This window comes from Saccopteryx bilineata, chromosome 2, assembly GCF_036850765.1.
Source record: "Saccopteryx bilineata isolate mSacBil1 chromosome 2, mSacBil1_pri_phased_curated, whole genome shotgun sequence".
In the NCBI taxonomy this organism is placed as follows: Eukaryota; Metazoa; Chordata; class Mammalia; order Chiroptera; family Emballonuridae; genus Saccopteryx; species Saccopteryx bilineata.
The window spans coordinates 261,957,633-261,976,172 of NC_089491.1; the positions used below are offsets into that span (position 1 = coordinate 261,957,633).

Sequence of the window (18,540 nt, forward strand, 5' to 3'; positions counted from 1 at the left end):
AAGAGCTGGAGTGAGTCAGCTCCCCATTACAACATTATTTCATTATGCAGGCTCAAAGCTTTAGAATTCCAACAGTCCTTCCAGGTGTGTTTAAAACGTACATTCGCTCTTAGAAAAAGAGAACCAGAATATGAACTATTATGGGCGCTCCCTGGCAAAATTATGAAAACATTTCAATGCAAAACATATAAGACATTTATATTAAAACCAAAGATTTTAAAGAGCATCTCAAATGGTAACTGTTGGGCTGTTTTGTAATCTGTTGCTGTTTGGGTGCTTTATTTCAAAGTTCTGAGGGGTCCCCGCCCAGAATCCAGCCCAATGGCCTTGCATACATTCCCTATGTTCCTACTGGAATCTTAATACTGAGGCTCTAATTTGGCAGGGGACGGGCACATGCAGTCATCTGCCTCTGTGCTCCCTGGGCATGCATGATGTGCGTGAGCAGAAGTTCTCAACTGGAGTGATTCTGACCCCCAGGGAACATTCAGCAACATCTGGAGTCATTCTGGTTGTCTCGGCAGCACAGGGAGGGGTGCTACTGGCGCCTAGTGGGCAGAGCCCAGGGACGCTGCTAAGACACCACGATGCTTGGGATGCCCCTCCACAAAGAATCTGAGAACCCAAGCTAGAACTAGACACAGAGAGGCCTCCTTGCAGCTAGAGAATCTGAGAGGATTCGATTTCATGGTGAGCACCACGTGACAGTCAACTCACAGAGCCACTGAAGGGGCTACAGCCGTAAACGCAGCCTGTCCTTACAGACGGCAACCAGAAGCAGAGAGCCGGGGGTCCCCACCTTCTGTCCTCTCCATGGTGAGCAACACTTCGCAGACATGCTCTGGGTAGTCACTGGTGCACTGGACGGCCCGGTGCAGAGCCTTCCTGCAGTGCTGGGCATCCCCATGTGCCCTAGGACAGAAAGCAAACAGGTGCTGCCACCAGGATACAAAGCAGGAGCACGCACGGAGGGGCAGTCTCCTCACAGGTCAGTGCCACAGGCTGGTAGCTGTGCCTGAGGAAACTGGCTCACAGCACTGTCCACACACAGCACTCTGCGTCCCAAAGTGCACTGCGCTACAGATGAAATTCTGCCATTGTTCGGGGTGCAACCTAAACTAGTCGTCACTTTCTAATATGGTTCACATTAGTGTCCTAGATAATTCACATAAATAAAAGCTTTTGGGGGGGTCCCCAAATTTTAAGAATGCCGAGAGGTTCTGAGACCAAAAAATTTGAGAACCACTGACCTAGAATATTCAACAAACTTCAAGAGTGTCATCTCTGGGGGTGGGGTCACAAGATAGTTTCACTTTCTAGTTAAAGAAATAGTAAATAAAAAAGCTGGTCTTCTTCTTTGTCTTCCCCACGTTTTCAATATTTCTGGGCTTATCTTATTTAAAATAATTGTAGAGGTTTACAACAGATGAATTATAACTGCATTTTCATTTTTTAAACATTTGAGCATTAGCAGTCTCAAAGAATATACCCAATCAACCTGGAAACACTGAGGTTGCCGGTTCAAAACCCTGGCTTGCCTGATCAAGGCACATATGGGAGTTGATGCTTCCTGCTCCTCCCCTTCTCTCTCTCTCTCTCTCTCTCTCTCTCTCTCTCTCCCCCCTTTCTAAAATGAATAAAAAATTTTTTTAAAATTTAAAAAAAAAAAATATACCGAATCAACTAATGGTGGTTACATCTGGGGCAGCGATTGTAGATAATTTGGGGTTCTTTTCCTCTGTGCTTTTTAGTATTTTACATCTTTATATACAAAGCAAATATAAAAAAAGATAGCTCCTCCCAAAAGTCAAATAAAACATTCATGCCCAAAAGTCAAAACAAACCAACCTTCAAAAATAGATAATAAAAGAAACGCATAGCTCTATCAGCCCAGGCACAAAATATTGTTTGGTCCTCCAGCCCCACCCATTAATGAAAGAGATGGGATGGAGGCACGTGGTGGGGGTCCATCGTCAAGAGCAAGCCCAGGCCAACAGAGGTCAGCCAGGACTGAAGACAGGTTACTCCTAACCAAACACCGCCTCCCACACCCCAGGTCATTACCTTTCCAGGTTGTAATACTCAAGCCACATGTTGGCATACTTGGCATTTCCTTTGGTCATGATGTTATCCCAGAGCTCCCGAGCTTTCTGCATATTATTACATAGTCGAGCCTAAGATGCATTAGAAGGCCCAGTTAGGAAAGCACCTGAACTTCATGACACCAACAACAAAACATACTGTAAGCAGACATGTCTAAAAAAGCCATCCCTTAACTATCAGCTACATAAACCCCTGGATGTTCCCTAGGCCACCCTCCACAGTAACAGGCCCAACCCAATCACTTCAGCCTTTCTGCAGTGACAAGGCTCAAGCTGTCTGCCTATGCTTTTTTTTTTTATTGATTTGAGAGAAAAGCATCAACTTGTTGTTCCACTTAGTTCCATTTAATTGTGCACTCAGTGGATGCTTCTCATATGTGTCCTGACGGGGAACTGAACCAATGACCTTGGTGTGCTGGAACGACGCTGTATCCACTGAACCACTCAGCCAGGGCCTGCCTATGGCCATTGTTGAGAACAGAGTGGGAGCCCATGGGCACTACAACAGTTCTAACTAGTCACTTGTTTTCTATTTTTATCAAACTGAACTACAAAGTTTGAGCGGCAGTGCAGAGAAAGACCTTTCTAGAAGCAAGGGTCTTCTAGAAAGACCCACCACTCTAGAAAGAGTGCCAGGTCCACCACTGAGTGATCTGGGCAAGTTACTTACCCTCTCTGGGCCTCCAGCTGCCTCATCTCTAAAATGATTACAACACAAACGTCCCATCCAGAAACTACCCAATAAATGTTTCTGTGACCTACTTCCCCTCAGAGAATAAAACATTAGAATTTTACAATTCTATGAGCTGATCAAGGGCAGGTTCCATGTCCTCCCCTTGGGGACCGTGGCCCAATAACAACATTCAACTCATCATATCCTGCGATTATCTGTCAAGTCATCTGTCTTCCACACTAGACTGAAGCCTTCCAAGGACAGGGACCAGGGTCACCACATTTCCCAGCACCAGGTAAACTGCCTGGCAAGCAGCTGCTCCTCTCTTATGAACAAGGCCCAGGGCAAGGGAGAAAAACAGCCATGAGTGAACGCCAGCATCCAGACATTTGCTGCACACCTTCTTCCTGGCAGCTAAGATATAAACAAATGTGCATCAAGCCAGGCACAGAACACGGGTCCTCAGATCCTAGACCACCAGCTGGAATTCTGACTCAACCTCAGCTACACGATTAGACAATGGTCCTTCAAAGGTGGGTGAAGCCGATAGACTTGTCGAAAGACATTTACCTCAATCCTGGCCCAGTTCTGCATGATCATGCAGCTTGGATCCCCGCTCTCATTGAAACCTTTAAAAATGGAATCAGTCAAAATTAGAAAGTAACTCTGAGACAGAGAGCCTTTGCCTGAAAAGGCGCATCAGCCAAGAACAGGACACACAACAGGACCGAGCAGAGGGCTGAAGCCATACTTACGTTCCTCTACCTCCTGTTTCAGATACTCCAAAGCACGAGCGAATGCGGACCTCAGCTCCTCAAGCTCTTTACTGGAGTCTGGGGGTGCAACAGAGGGATTAGGATTCTATAAAACCACATACCATGTTGTTGTTTTTTTTAATCCTACACTGAAACTGCCAGGGCCAGTTGTGCCACCTGGCATGATGCTGGGGACAGACAAAACTGTCAGCCCTGCCCTCATCACACAGATGGAGAGAGACAGACACTGGAGCAGAGCACATCACAGGAAGTATAAGGACAACAGTAAGCATGGTGCCATGCAAGGGTCTCCCCAGCCTGTGGAATGGCTGAAGGTCACATGCATGAGCGTGAAAGAACAAGTAGACTGGGGGCAGGGATGGTAATGTGTGGCTGCTATTCTTTTCGGGGGGTAGGAAGGAAAAAGGAAGAGGAATACTGCAAAGGTTCAAAGATTTAATAGAAACACAGCAAATTCATAAGAGAACCAGTCCAGATACATAGAAGGGAGAGAAGTCCCTTCCTTTACAATCCACCGCACGACTTGTTAAAAGTACAGCTAAAACTGGGGGTGGGGGCACAATGGCTGACCTGCCCAATCACGACGTATCTGGGCCACTAGAACCTCCCACCAAAAGCCACATTAAGAAAAAGTACAGTTCTGATACAGAGCACATGAGCTGAGGACTGAAATACCTTGTCTGAAGTCCACCCTTCTCCTCAGGTAATCAAGGTATGCTTGCCAAATCTCCACATAATCAGTGGCTTGAATGAAGCCAGCACTCAAAGCTTTCTCAAAGGTCACTGGGTGAAGAAAAAAACAAGTGTTTGCGGCCAATTCAAAAAGAAACAAGTATAAAGTTATCAAGATTATCATCAAAATCTCTCCTGACTATAAAACACTACATGATTTAACAATAATGTGATGCGATAAAGTGAAATGAGCTAGAAGAAAATGTTCCAAAGAAAAGCCACTGGAGTGCTGAGTACACTGTTCTAGAGGAGGCAGGAAGAGTTCCAAGTCAAGTAAGTGGAGAAAGACTCCAGGAAGAGCAAATAAATATTAGCGTGTTAGAAAGCTCTAAACAGCCAAAAACACAACCAGTTTGCCTCCCACTTAGAGACTCCTTGTCACTACTGTCTGCTACTCTAAAGTAACACCGTGGGAAACACTGATTCAATAACTGTCATATCTCTAACTTCTAACTTGGGACAAAAAGCTTTGAAGTCTTCCCATAAAAACATTCGCACCAGAAATCACTTGATGTTCAACTCCATGTCTCTCCATGGCCAAGAGGTACCGACTCCACAGGGCAACTGTCCAGGGGCAGTTTCTAACTGCACGACTATGTGCAGATAAAACCAAATCCTTCACTTTCAGCTGCCGGTCCTATGATAAAGAATTCCAGGGTTAGGAGGTCAAAGTTTATGGGTAAGACATCACCACCATGAAACAGTTCCAGCACAACCAACTGACAAAGGATATTTCCTTAGAAATGTCTCGTGACAGGTCTCTTCAACAAGAAATCACAGGGGGAGGGGAGGAGGGAAGGAGGGGAGCAGGGGAGGAGGGGAGGGAGGGAGAGAGAGTAGGAGGGAGAGAGAAGGAGGGAGAGAGGGAGGAAAGGAGGGAGGGAGGGAAGAGGGGAAGTAAAGGGGAACCTATAGATTAAAATCATCTCAAGAGCATCAGCCAATATTAATGTAAAAATCTTGTTTGGATCTGACTCAAGTCTTTTATACATACATATTGAAATATTTTACCGAGAAAATGAGATTTCTGAATTTCATTTAAAATAACATGGAATGGGGAAAGTAGATAAGGATACAGATGAAACTACATTAGTACCGTTAGGGAAGTGTTGAAGCTGGGTGATGGGTACATGACATTCATTTTACTAATCTGTCCACATTTATGCAATTACATCAAAATAAAAGGTTAAAAAAAAGTTAATCTGTTATAAAAGCCTCAATAGTAAGACTATGCAATTTTTTTAGTTATTAATCAGTTTAAAATAACTTAAGACCCGAGGAGAACTTCCTAAATGCGCCGACAAAGAAAAGGAGGCTGAAGGGAAAACGAGAATGAGCAGAGACAAGCAGCATGCGACTAACCCTGAGCACGCTTACTGATTTTAAGTAAATCCCAAATTGGTAAAAATAAAATGAAATCAGAACAGTTATCTTACTAGGTACTGACTGTAACGGATCCATAAGTCTGGAACAAGACAGTTCTCCACCAGGGCACGCTCAAAGATCACCTGAACCCGAGCAGGATCGCCCATTTTCATCTCAAAATCGATGTATGCTTGATATTCGGCCAGCCTGGGTGCCTCTGCTTCCAACTGGGGCAAAGGAGAACAGCAAGGAAGCTGAAATGAGCTACTTGGTACCATCAGGAAACACATCTTAGTCAACTTTGGGGAGATTGCTACACAAAGGTCAGAATCACCAATCCCCACTCTCAGAACCTCTGTACATCAGGATCTATAATTTGATGGGAGAGAGAGAGTCCAAAGTGCCTCTTCAAGGTAATAGCTACAAGAGCTATTTAAATCCTTTTCTAAATCCATCATCCCTAGTCTACAGGCAATTTAAATCTCCCATCAGGAGCCTGGCTGGTTGGCTCAGTGGTAGAGCATCAGCCTGGCATGCAGGAGTCTCGGGTTCAATGCCCGGCCAGAGCACACAGGAGAAGCGCCCATCTGCTTCTCCACCCCTCCCCCTCTCCTTTCTCTCTGTCTCTCTCCTCCCATCCCGCAGCCAAGGCTCCATTGGAGCAAAGTTGGCCCGGGTGCTGAGGATGGCTCCATGGCCTCTGCCTCAGGCACTAGAATGGCCCTGGTTGCAACAGAGCAACGCCCCCTGGTGGGCATGCCGGGTGGATCCTGGTCGGGCGCATGCAGGAGTCTGTCTGACTACCTCCCCGTTTCCAACTTCAGAAAAATACAAAAAAAAAATTATAAAGATAAAAACAGAGATACTGCCTGAAAAAAAAAAAATCTCCCATCAGTCAGGAACTGAATGAAAGAGAAACACTTTTGCCAAAAAAAAAATCTCCCATCAGTCAGGAACTGAATGAAATGAATGAAAGAGAAACACCTTTGCCAAGGACCAACGTGAGCCATCTTTCCAAAACAGAAGTTATTTGCATGGCCTACTACTGAGTGCAGACGATGCACCCACGCCCCTCCACTGATTCAGGCTTCTCTCCCAGGAATCAGGTCCTGCCAGAGCACAGGTGCATGCAGAAGGTGGAAAAGATATGCCATGTGTCTACTGATCCAGAAATACGATCAAAAGTCTTTTTAGACAAAATCCTCTTGTTCAACTTTTCTTTTCAGCCACATTCTAACAGTCAAAACAAAAAACTGAACTGGCTAAGAAAGTCATTCATGAAGCTTTGTGAAGTACAATTACTTACAAATCATTTCCATGTAAAAGAGAGAGTGGGAGAACACACAGGCTAGCGAGAGAGCACAGGGGCTCTGAACATAGAAAGATGGTGCCTTAGAGCCTCAGTTCCTAGTAATAATGACAAACGAGTTGCCCATCCACACTCCACCACTGAAAACAACTAAAACTGCTGGATTAAATATAAAATAATCTTGAAAATCTCAACAAACTGATAAAGAAACAAGAAACACTAAGGACAAAATCTAAGTGAAGGTGGTTAACTTAAGTGAAGGTTAAGCTTTTGCTGGTTTAAGATACAGTAAGACTTTGATCTTCACAACAATCCTATGAGGCACATGTCATAACTATCCCCATCTTACGTTCAAGTCAAATGCACACAAGGAGGCTAAGTACTAGCCCAAAATCAGAGAGCTAAGTGGCAGAGCTAAAATTCAAACTGGAGGCAGCCTGGCTCTCAACATCTGTGTTCTCACTCACTCTGCCATGAGAGAGACCCAAGACAAAGAAAGCCAAGGAGCCCAACAGACCACATGCAGGATAAATACAAAATACCCACACCTGCTGTAACGCAACTGCAGGACGTCAAACCAAGCCAATGAGATGTTACAATTGGCCAGTGAGAAAATAAGGATTGCCTTCAAGGAAGCAAGAGTTTGACAGCTGACTTCTCAATAGCAACAACAGAAGCCAGAAGACAAAGGTATAGATATAACTGCTGAGAGAACACAACTGTCAGTCTAGAATTCTATATGCTGGGAAATTTACTTCCAAGGGGAGCAACAAAGTAAAACCTTTCCAAGCAAAAACTGAGAAAATATGTTACTAGCATGTCCAGTATGGTAGACTCTACAGGATGGACTTCAAGCAAAAGAAGAGTGATTCCAGACAACAGGTCTAGGTTGCAGGAAGGAGGAGGAGGAAAGCAAGCGGCTGTGCACGTGGCACCTGTGAACTCAGACAGCATGATGCAGAATCAACAATGATGCCTGCGAAGCAAACAGAAAGGCAAGAAACACAGGGATCAAGGGACTGAGCCCAAGGATGGTAAATAAGGTTAAACGTGTTGTAAGAGCAAGATGGGGGGTGGGGGGTGGGGAGATGCCACTTACAAATAATAGTGTTTAAAACAAACCCACAAATACTGTCAACACAGAAAATCCAAAAGAACCCAGAAATTAATATTCTTTAGTAAGAATCTAGCAAATTAGATCAACTATATAAGAAAAAACAAATTACATTTTATATACAAGGAACAACTAGAAAAAAAAATGTTTTTCTTTGTTTTTTTCTGAAGTCAGAAGCGGGAGACAGAGAGGCAGACCTGCATGTACCCAACCGGGATCCACCCAACAAGCCCACTAGGGGGCGATGCTCTGCCCATTGCATTGCTACATTGCAACTAGAGCCATTCTAGTGCCTGAGGCAGAAGCCATGGAGCCATCCTCAGTGCCCAGGCCAACTTTGCTCCAGTGGAGCCTTGGCTGCGGAAGGGGAACAGAGAGATAGAGAGAAATGAGAAGGGGAAGGGTGGAGAAGCAGATGGGCACTTCTCCTGTGTACCCTGGCTGGGAATCAAACCCAGGACTTCCACACGCCAGGCCGATGCTCTACCACTGAGCCAACCAGCCAGGGCCTAGAAAAGAAAATCTTTAAAAGATCTTTTTCAATAGCATCAAATACCATGTAGAAATATATGTTCAAAATATCAGGTGAATTTATAAATTTATAATACTTCACAGAAAGACAAGGCCTATTTTAAACAGCAGAGGCTTATGCCATGTTCACAGATTAGATTTGACATTTAAAAGGTGTAAATGCGGCCAGGGCACACAGGAGAAGCGCCCATTTGCTTCTCCACCCCTCCACCGCGCTTTCCTCTCTGTCTCTCTCTTCCCCTCCCGCAGCCAAGGCTCCATTGGAGCAAAGATGGCCCGGGCGCTGGGGATGGCTCTGCCTCAGGCTCTAGTGTGGCTCTGGTCGCAACATGGTGACGCCCAGGATGGGCAGAGCATCGCCCCCTGGTGAGCAGAGCTTCGCCCCTGGTGGGCGTGCCGGGTGGATCCCGGTCGGGCGCATGCGGGAGTCTGTCTGACTGTCTCTCCCTGTTTCCATCTTCAGAAAAATGAAAAAATAAATAAATAAATAAATAAATAAAAGGTGTAAATGGTTCCCCAAATTGATCTACAAAGTCAACGCAATTCCAATGAAAAATTCAATAGGTTTTTGAACTTGAAAAGCTGATTCTAAATCCAATGAAAGCATTAAGAGCTAAAGAAAGCCAAGGCTCTCTTGAAGAGGAACAAAAAGGAAATGACTCACGCCACCCAAGATCAAAACTTATAAAATGATCACCACTATGACACAGTAACATAAACCAGGGGGACAGCAGAGAGAGGCCAGAACTAGCCCCACACACATACACGGCTAATCTGCACAGATGTCGGCCTGCACGTGAGCGAGGGGAGGGTGGAACTTTCAGAATCAGTGCTACAACAACTGGTTCTTCACATGGAAAAACAAAACTGGGCCCTGCCTCATACACTCAAAAGCCAATTCCACATGGAGACTAAAACACGAAATACAAAATTATAAACTTTCAGAAGAAAATAAAGCTACATATATTAATAACTTTGGAATATGGAGAGCTTTCTTAAGCATAACAATAGCACAAACCGTAAGGAAAAGAATGATAAATTCAACTAAATTAAAATTATAATTTATCATAAAAAGATGCCATTTTTACAAGACGAACCACAAACTTGGGGGGGAGGGATCCTGCAACATACACAACCAAAAGGAAGAATTAAGTTCCAAGCCCCCCACAAATCAATCAGATAAAAAGATAAACAAAAAGGAAAATGTGCCAAAGAGTTCAACAGGCACTTCACCAGGAAAGACGATCTGAATGGCCAACAGATGTGAAAAGATGCTCCACTCCATTTGTAATCAGGGAAACGCAAAATAAAACAACAGTTTTGGACTCAGCAGATCGGCTAAATTTAAGTATGTCAATATTCAAGGTTGGCAAAGGCATGAGACATCTCAGATAGTGCTGGTAGGAGTATAAACTAGAAACCTGGAAAAACCCATTCTTCAGTACACACTCAGAGAAACTCTTCCCCATGTGAACCACGAGAGATGTGCAGTGGTCTGCTCCTAACAACACTGCTGCTCCTAGCAGACACTGCAAACCACCCAACTAAGAACATGGATAAATTACTCATATACAGACGACTTTACAGCAAAACAAATGGGCTGCAACCATACTTCTCAATGAGTAAAAACCCCAAGACATGTTGAATGAAAAAAAATACACAGCATGATTCCATTATATACAAGTTCAAAAACAAGCAATATTTAAACAATATTCTACTTAAGAATACGTTGATAGGTTGTAAAACTATATAAAGAAAAGAAAGGGAATGAGTATCACAAAAGTGAGGAAAGTGATTACCTCTCGGGAGAGGGAAGAGGAGGCAATCGGAGAGGGGCACATAGGAGACTTCTAAGGTACTGGCAATGTTCTATTTCTTAACCTGGGTGGTGGGTACATGGATGTGCACTTTATTATTAGTATGTAAACTGTAGTATGCAATTATATACTCTATATATTTCACACTAAAACAAGTTTCAAAGATATTTTTTTAGTTGCAACTATAGATTAGGAAAAGGTTTACAGAGAGAAGTTTACTGTAGAAGAAGCCAACACTTACCAGTGCCTCTTCATAAGGTTTACATTTCTCCAGCTGCTGAAGTGCTTTGTTATAGTTCTGAATCACTGACTCTGGTATTGGGTCTTCCGACCATTCTTCATACTCAGCAAATGTTGCCTCCATATCTATTGAAAGATGGATTCAGCCCCGTGGGTGTTACCACTGGGTTTTATCAACCCAAACATAGATTAAACCATGAGACCCCAGCACCACAAGTCCCTCCCACATTTGTAGCCGCTGTAGCTCTGACTGAGCAAATCCTGAGCTCTTCTGCTAAGCTCAGACTTGGCCTCAGACTGTCTCAAAGCACTGTCCCAGCCAGTCCTGCCAACTAATTAATCTGCGTTAATGAAGCTTTAACAACACTTACCTGTCACTTTCTAGGTTCTAACCTATCACACCCATTAACTCATCTGATCCTCACAACTCTGTGATGTAGGTTCTACTGGGTCCCCCATTTTGCACTGAGGGTGACATCAACTATCACAGGAAACAGTAGAGCGTGGTTTTGAGCCCTGGAGTCTGGCTCCAGTTCTCGCTCGCCCCCTCTGCTCAGCTACCCCACGCTGGCACGTGCATGAGGTGGAATCCACAGCCAGCTCCACCTAGCCTTATCTGCATGTCACCCAAGGATTCACCTGGAGAGATGCTTTATAATTTGTTAAATCAAATCCAACTAAATCAAATTAAACTATGAAGTAAAAGAAGAGATAACGCCTGGGCTCACATAAAGTTGCCCATTGGTTGTGAGCGGGTACAGGGCCTGCCATGCCTCAGGAATAAACAGGTGGCAGGGCCTCTCACTCAGAAATGCCCCGGCGCTGCACCACTCAAGCTCCAGAACCTTCCAGGTTCAGCTTGCCAAAATACACTCAGCCAAAACCCCTAGGAAATTCAGACACAAATCCGTCCTTCCGACGGTGCTCCTGAACCACATCACCCCTCAGAAAATTGATACGGGCCCAGGTAATACCCCCCGTCACGACAGACATTACTCCTCAGGGGAAAATGCTCAGAATGGGACTCTGATTATATAAAGTCTCCTCAGAAAACACAGGGACTCAGTTTACCTATTCCTTTCAGACCGCCCTCTCTGCCTCTCCAACAATGTCATAATGACTGACCCTTATAACCCACTTGAGCATTAATAATTTGAGATACATTTTGGCCAAGTGCCGTGTCCACAGTGACACTGTCCAGTGATAAGAATGCCGGCCACATTTGCCTCACGGGATGCTGGGAAAGGCACAACTACATGACATACTCCAAGCATTTTAAAACCACGAAGGGCTGGTTCTTGACATGTCAGTTTCGCTTACCATAGAGTGGGATTGCCAGCTGTCGCCGGAAGAGACTGTGCACTTTCTCCAGCTGTGAATCAAAGGTTTGTTCCCGGTCAAAAGGGGAAAGGAAGCCAGCTATGGGCTAAAGAAGCAAATTCGTAGTAAATGACAAACTTTGGTTCTTCCTACCTCAAAAATTTTTTCAACACATTTTTAGTTCAAACTAAAAAAAATTATGACCTCTTATGTGTGAGGTTTTGTGTCAAATGCTGTAAGAGGTACAAAAATAAAAGTTGTTTCTGCCACTAAGTGTTATGAGTAGAAAGCAAGAAGGAATATAAGCAACATATGCAAATGACTGTAATGAAGCAGAATATCGTAAAAGCCATAGTAGTGTGGCTTGCTCTCAGCTGGCTTTTAGGGCATTTTACTATGAAGAGAAGAACTCAGGAAAGATGCCTACAGGCGCTGGCCTGTGGGCTGCACCTGCAGGCTCTCCAGGGGGAGCGAGAAAAGGAAAGTGACTCCCAGTGGGAGGCACATCATGAGTAAAAGTATGGTGGCCAGAAAATACAAGAATGTTGAGGGCAGCATGGGAGCAAAGTTCATGGTTATGCCTGACACTACAAAGCCACAAATGTCAGTCAAAGGAGTCAGCCTGGTGCCTTGGTCAAGGCGAGCTGAAGGCACCACTGCTGAGTTTTAACAGGGCCATAATCCAAGATGGGACTGGGCTACTTTAACAATAATGATCTGACTCTTAGAGGGCTTCACTATGTATCAAAAATAACTTTGTGTACACACACATGAACATAGTGGAGAGGAACTGTCAAATTCTATAAACTGTAGTCTAAAAACTGCAATTATGATAGAGTCAATCAACTCTCTCACAGTTATTATTAGACATGTCTTTTTGGGGAGGGTAGTGACATGATTATTCTCGTACGTTACCCTGGAACCATTAACTGAAACAGTAGTACTTTACATATCGGGAATAAACTATAGGATCATGTGCTTTATATAGTCAAAGAAATCATTCTTGCTAGTCCACAAAGACAACCGATTTTCATTTATCCCACTGCCCGCACGTTAAGGGACTGGCGAAGACCATTTTACTATCTGCGTTCTTCCCAGGGCCCACAGCACTTACAAAGATAGCCCAGAGTGAAAGGCAAGCCCTGGTCACGGAGACGGGGCACTTACCCGGGCAGCTTCCACAATCGCACTTTCAAACTCCCGATAAGCCTCCCAGATGGCCAGTCCTTTGGTCATGTGTAAACCGACGGATGAGAGGGCCCTTTCAAACACAGAGCGGACTTTCTCTAGACCGCCTTTCTGACCAATCCCACCAACTGAGTACTGGCCATACTCCAGCCAAATATTTGGACCTAAAAATGAGAAGTGTTCTATTAGTTTGCAATATGAAATATGCAAATATCAAAACTGATGCAGCCCTGGCCGGTTGGCTCAGCGGTAGAGCGTCGGCCTAGCGTGCGGAGGACCCGGTTCGATTCCCGGCCAGGGCACACAGGAGAAGCGCCCATTTGCTTCTCCACCCCTCCACCGCGCTTTCCTCTCTGTCTCTCTCTTCCCCTCCCGCAGCCAAGGCTCCATTGGAGCAAAGATGGCCCGGGCGCTGGGGATGGCTCTGTGGCCTCTGCCTCAGGCGCTAGAGTGGCTCTGGTCGCAACATGGTGACGCCCAGGATGGGCAGAGCATCGCCCCCTGGTGGGCAGAGCATCGGCCCCTGGTGGGTGTGCCGGGTGGATCCCGGCCGGGCGCATGCGGGAGTCTGTCTGACTGTCTCTCCCTGTTTCCAGCTTCAGAAAAATGAAAAAAAAAACAAAAAAAAAACTGATGCATAGCAAAAGAAATGTGCCCGCCATAAAAGTACTCATTCATGCAAAAAGGCAAGAGCATCATCAACAAGCATCCCAATTTACCTATACTAACACTGCAGGCTGAAAAGGACAGTACATCTAAACAATGTCCCTACCGGGCATAATCACTGAGACCCTACTGAATAAATAGTATATGGCAGATGGTAATGTGTTAAAAGACCGTCATTATAAAACTTATTTATTAAAACTGAAGGAACCCAGTAATGGATTTCAATGAAAATAGTCACAAATCTGAGTCAATGTTCAGAAAGATTTCAAAGCCTAAAAACTCCTCATAATGAAAAAAATCAAAAGCACCAATCCTGTTATTAGAAATGTACATTTTAAATCTCTACTTTTAATGATGTTTAAACAACAACAAAAGGCCTGGTTGCCATTTCTTCCACTCCTTTTAAACTTTGTATATATTCACTCCCACAGCTTTAAGACCAGACTAATGAATTAAGCTCTTTCTAAATACATCAATTCTTATTATACAGTTTTGCCTATACAAAATAATTTGAGAGGCTTATACACTAACTTTGTAAAATAAAAATACGAGAAAGACATGGAAGCCAATCTGAGGATTACTATTTGTTTTCCTTTTTCACTGAAATAAGTTTGTTTAAAGAACTCAGCCGGAGTTTGAGCCACTCAGTCTCGCTCATCAATTCAGAGCCACCAGACGGGCTGCAGAATGAACGGAAACAAGCCAGCTCCGGGAGGCAAAGCCTTAGTGAGGGTAGGTCAAGTTCATAGGAGTCTGTGAAATGTTCCTCTCTAAGAAAAGGTCATTTTCAATAGGTTAGCATCATGGCTCCTCCCAATATTTAGAGAGGGGCAAAATAGTATGAACATATCTTAAACTCTGAAAATTCAAGGGTTTAGAGCAGGCATCCCCAAACAACGGCCCAGCCCGTGGGCCGAATGCAGCCCCCTGAGGCCATTTATTCGGCCCCCCACCGCACTTCCGGAAAGGCCACCTCTTTCATTGGTGGTCAGTGAGAGGAGCACTGTATGTGGCGGCCTTCCAACAGTCTGAGGGACAGTGAACTGGCCCTCTGTGTAAAAAGTTTGGGGACCCCTGGTTTAGAGTTTACAATGACTGAGACACAAAAGGTTGTGTTACTACTGAATAGATCCCAGGTTCTGAAACAGGCAAGAAGCCTTTGCACGAGGCTCCTCCAAAGCCAAGGAACCTGATTTTCAAAAGCTCTAGAGTCAAAGGGCCATAGCCATGAAGGACCAAAACATCACAGACTGGGGAAAGACAAATGATTCTGGAGAAAGAGAACTGGTTCTGTTAATGGTACCCTGATTCTCTAAGGAAGGATAACAGGCCCAGCAGCAAACACGGGACCATCAGGCATCTGGAACTGTCAGAGATTCTAAGAGGCCACAGGGGCGGCATTATCTGAGCAGAGGCACAAGGATAGCTTGGAAAAACACAGTCGGTACAATTCTATCTTCACAAAACACCTATTATTTTCACTATCTGAATAATAAAAGATAAAAACGATATTCTTCCTGGCTGGTAAAGATCCATGAGAAACTCTCTCTGTCAGGGCAGTCTAGCTTCTATGTCCTGATGCTTCTCACAGAGGGAAGGGTCCACAGTGGGAGTGAGGACAATCAGATGGGGAAGAAAGGTGTTTAACCAAAAAGGGAAACATTTTTAAGGCTTTTAAAAACATCCTGTCCAAGGCACTGTCTGATATAGTCCCCAATATACAAAGAGAAAATATTTAGAGCACTCATAATCAACAGGGGAGGGTGAAGTCTGCACTTCGTGCACGCTGGTAAAACATCAGCGCCAGGAGACCAGGGAGAGCTCTGTGGTGACAGAAGGTTCTGTCCAAAACCTCTGAAAACCTATTTAATGTGCAAAAGGTGGCCTCAGTCATCTGGAAACACCGTGGAAACTCCTCCTGCCAAATGAGCGCTGGGTGTGGGTGTTCTCACCCACTCACAACAAACCTGCCCTGTCCCTGCACAGGCCCACCTCGCAGGGGCCACACCTGCGGCTCTGGACCACTGGAACAAAGCAAGTATTGAAATAAAGCGAGGCTCACGAATTTCTTGGTTTCCCAGTGCATTTCAGGGTTATGTTTATACTATCTTATAGTCCATTAAGTATGCAACTGCATTATGTCTAAAAAAAAACAAGTTACATATCTTAACTTAAAAATACTTTATTGCCTGACCAGGCGGTGGCTCAGTGGATAGAGCGTCAGACTGGGATGCGGAAGACCCAGGTTTGAGACCCCGAGGTTGCCAGTTTGAGCACGGGCTCATCTGGCTTGAGCAAAAAGCTCGCCAGCTTGGATGCAAGGTCGCTGGCTCCAGCAAGGGGTTATTCGGTCTGCTGAAGGCCCACGGTCAAGGCACATATGAGAAAGCAATCAATGAACAACTAAGGTGTCGCAATGTGCAACGAAAAACTAATGATTGATGCTTCTCATCTCTCTGTTCCTGTCTCTCTGTCCCTGTCTATCCCTCTCTCTGTCTCTGTAAAAAAAAAAAAAAAAAAATACTTTATTGTTTAAAAATGCTAACTGTAACCTGAGACTGTGGAAAAAATGGCCCTGATACACTTGCTTGATGCAGAACTGCCACAACTTTCAATTAAAAAAAAAAGGTATCTGTGAAGTATAATGAAGCCAAGGGCTATAGAATGAGGAATGCCTGTATTTTAAAACCAAGTGTCTTCAGCCTGACCTGTGGTGGCGCAGTGGACAAAGCGTCGACCTGGAAATGCTGAGGTCACCGGTTCGAAACCCTGGGCTTGCCTGGTCAAAGCACAAATGGGAGTTGATGCTTCCAGCTCCTCCCCCCGTCTCTCTCTCCTCTCTCTCTCTCTTTCCCCCTCTCTCTCTCCTCTCTAAAATGAATAAAATTAAAATTTAAAAAAAATTTAGAACCAAGTGTCTTCAACTGAAACCCACAAACGAATGCTCTTTTCGGGGCTGGGTAGCAGCATCGCACAAGACACTCCACAGCAGCAGAGGCTGATGTTAGGTGACACTGTCCGGCGTACGGGACACCCGCGGGAACTTACAGATGTAGTCCTTCACGGCTCTCTCAAAGAGGTCGTACACACGCTCCCTGTCCTGGCTGTCCAGGGCCATGCTGATCTCGTCGTGCAGCCACTCCAGCCAGAGCTCTAGGAGATAACAGCGCCCCCACCACAGGGCGGCCTGAGATTAGGAAACCTACCATGGGCCAACCACAGGCATTCCCACCACCCCACCACAGGGAAAGGAGGGACCCTACTGCGGGCCACCCACACGCGTTTCTACCACCCCCACCACAGGGAAAGGAGGGAACCTACTGCGGGCCACCCACACGCGTTACCACCGCCCCCACCACAGGGGAAGGAGGGACCCTACTGCGGGCCACCCACACACGTTACCACCGCCCCACCACATGGGAAGGAGGGACCCTACTGCGGAACACCCACACACCACACGTTACCACCATCCCACCACAGGGGAAGGAGGGACCCTACTGCGGAACACCCACACAGGTTACTACCGCCCCCACCACAGGGGAAGGAGGGACCCTACTGCGGAACACCCACACAGGTTACTACCGCCCCCACCACAGGGGAAGGAGGGACCCTACTGCGGGCCACCCACACAAATGTTTCATCACCTTACTACACAACCTGGCACAGTTCACAGAAATTCAATTCTTAAAACCTGCACCCAGCACACAGAAGGTTTACAGTTCCAGTTAATATCAAACCACTAGAATCATAGTACAGTACGGTAGAGACTGCTGTTGGGCATTTCACAGTTTGCAGATTCTGTGCGTATGGAAGCAGCCTGACTGGCAGCGAGCTACCTTCGGTCAGAGGGAAGATCTCACTCATCTTCTGGCGGGCCAGCCGCACTTTGGTCAGCTCCCCCTCCAGCCGCAGCAGCCGGATCAGGTCCACGTGGCAGTTGTAGTCATAGACATTGATAGACAGCTAAATGGACAAGAAACAGAAGTGAAATGTAAAATGCCATCACTGAAATAACTTAGACAACGCACATGTACATCTGGGAGAGCCTCTGATATAGAAATCTGTACCCTCAGGAAAGGGAGAAAAAATTCAATGAGAGGGGCTTCTTATAATAAACAAAGTTCTCCCAAGTCTGTTAGAATTCCTATCACAACACACTCGGTTCTCTCTGAAATATTCTAATGAAACAAATAAGCACAAAGTGTGACCTTAGGTAAGTCATTACCTTGTCTAAGCCTCCATTTTCCTTATCTTAAAATGGGGGTACTACTATGTTCTCACTCATAAGGTTCTTATCAGGATTTTAAAGATGATTTAGAAGTAGCATGTTTTTAGCATACGCCAGGCACATGGGATAGCTCTTCTTTTACTAAACAAAAAGAACAACAACAACCCTGCTGATAGAAAAGAGAAAGACCACAGGTTGCTATAGGCACATAAAGGATTTATTTTATGTTTGAAACTTTTCAAACTAAAAGTTAAAACAATAAATTAAAACACTTGCTTAAAAAGCTATCATAGGCCCTGGCCGGTTGGCTCAGCAGTAGAGCGTCGGCCTAGCGTGCGGAGGACCCGGGTTCGATTCCCGGCCAGGGCACACAGGAGAAGCGCCCATTTGCTTCTTCACCCCTCCGCCGCGCTTTCCTCTCTGTCTCTCTCTTCCCCTCCCGCAGCCAAGGCTCCATTGGAGCAAAGATGGCCCGGGCG

General features: G+C 45.3%; 1 protein-coding gene across 3 annotated transcripts in view; it reads right to left on the reverse strand.

Annotated features, from left to right (window-relative positions):
- Positions 1–18,540, reverse strand: part of SART3 (spliceosome associated factor 3, U4/U6 recycling protein) — a 33,911-nt gene that overhangs the window by 6,056 nt on the left and 9,315 nt on the right. For 2 of the 3 annotated variants that reach the window (XR_010729291.1, XM_066260317.1), the window contains exons 2-13: positions 17,670–17,796; positions 16,882–16,986; positions 13,147–13,331; positions 11,980–12,085; positions 10,661–10,785; positions 5,720–5,875; positions 4,782–4,920; positions 4,227–4,334; positions 3,531–3,608; positions 3,346–3,404; positions 2,065–2,174; positions 800–912 (exon numbers count right to left, since the gene is read on the reverse strand). Coding sequence is in view for 2 of the 3 variants with exons in the window: in XM_066260317.1 (XP_066116414.1) it covers positions 800–912; positions 2,065–2,174; positions 3,346–3,404; positions 3,531–3,608; positions 4,227–4,334; positions 4,782–4,920; positions 5,720–5,875; positions 10,661–10,785; positions 11,980–12,085; positions 13,147–13,331; positions 16,882–16,986; positions 17,670–17,796 (1,411 nt within the window). In the remaining variant the exon portion in view is untranslated. The remainder of the gene's footprint in view (positions 1–799; positions 913–2,064; positions 2,175–3,345; positions 3,405–3,530; positions 3,609–4,226; positions 4,335–4,781; positions 4,921–5,719; positions 5,876–10,660; positions 10,786–11,979; positions 12,086–13,146; positions 13,332–16,881; positions 16,987–17,669; positions 17,797–18,540) is intronic. The other variant, XM_066260318.1, reaches the window with a different exon arrangement.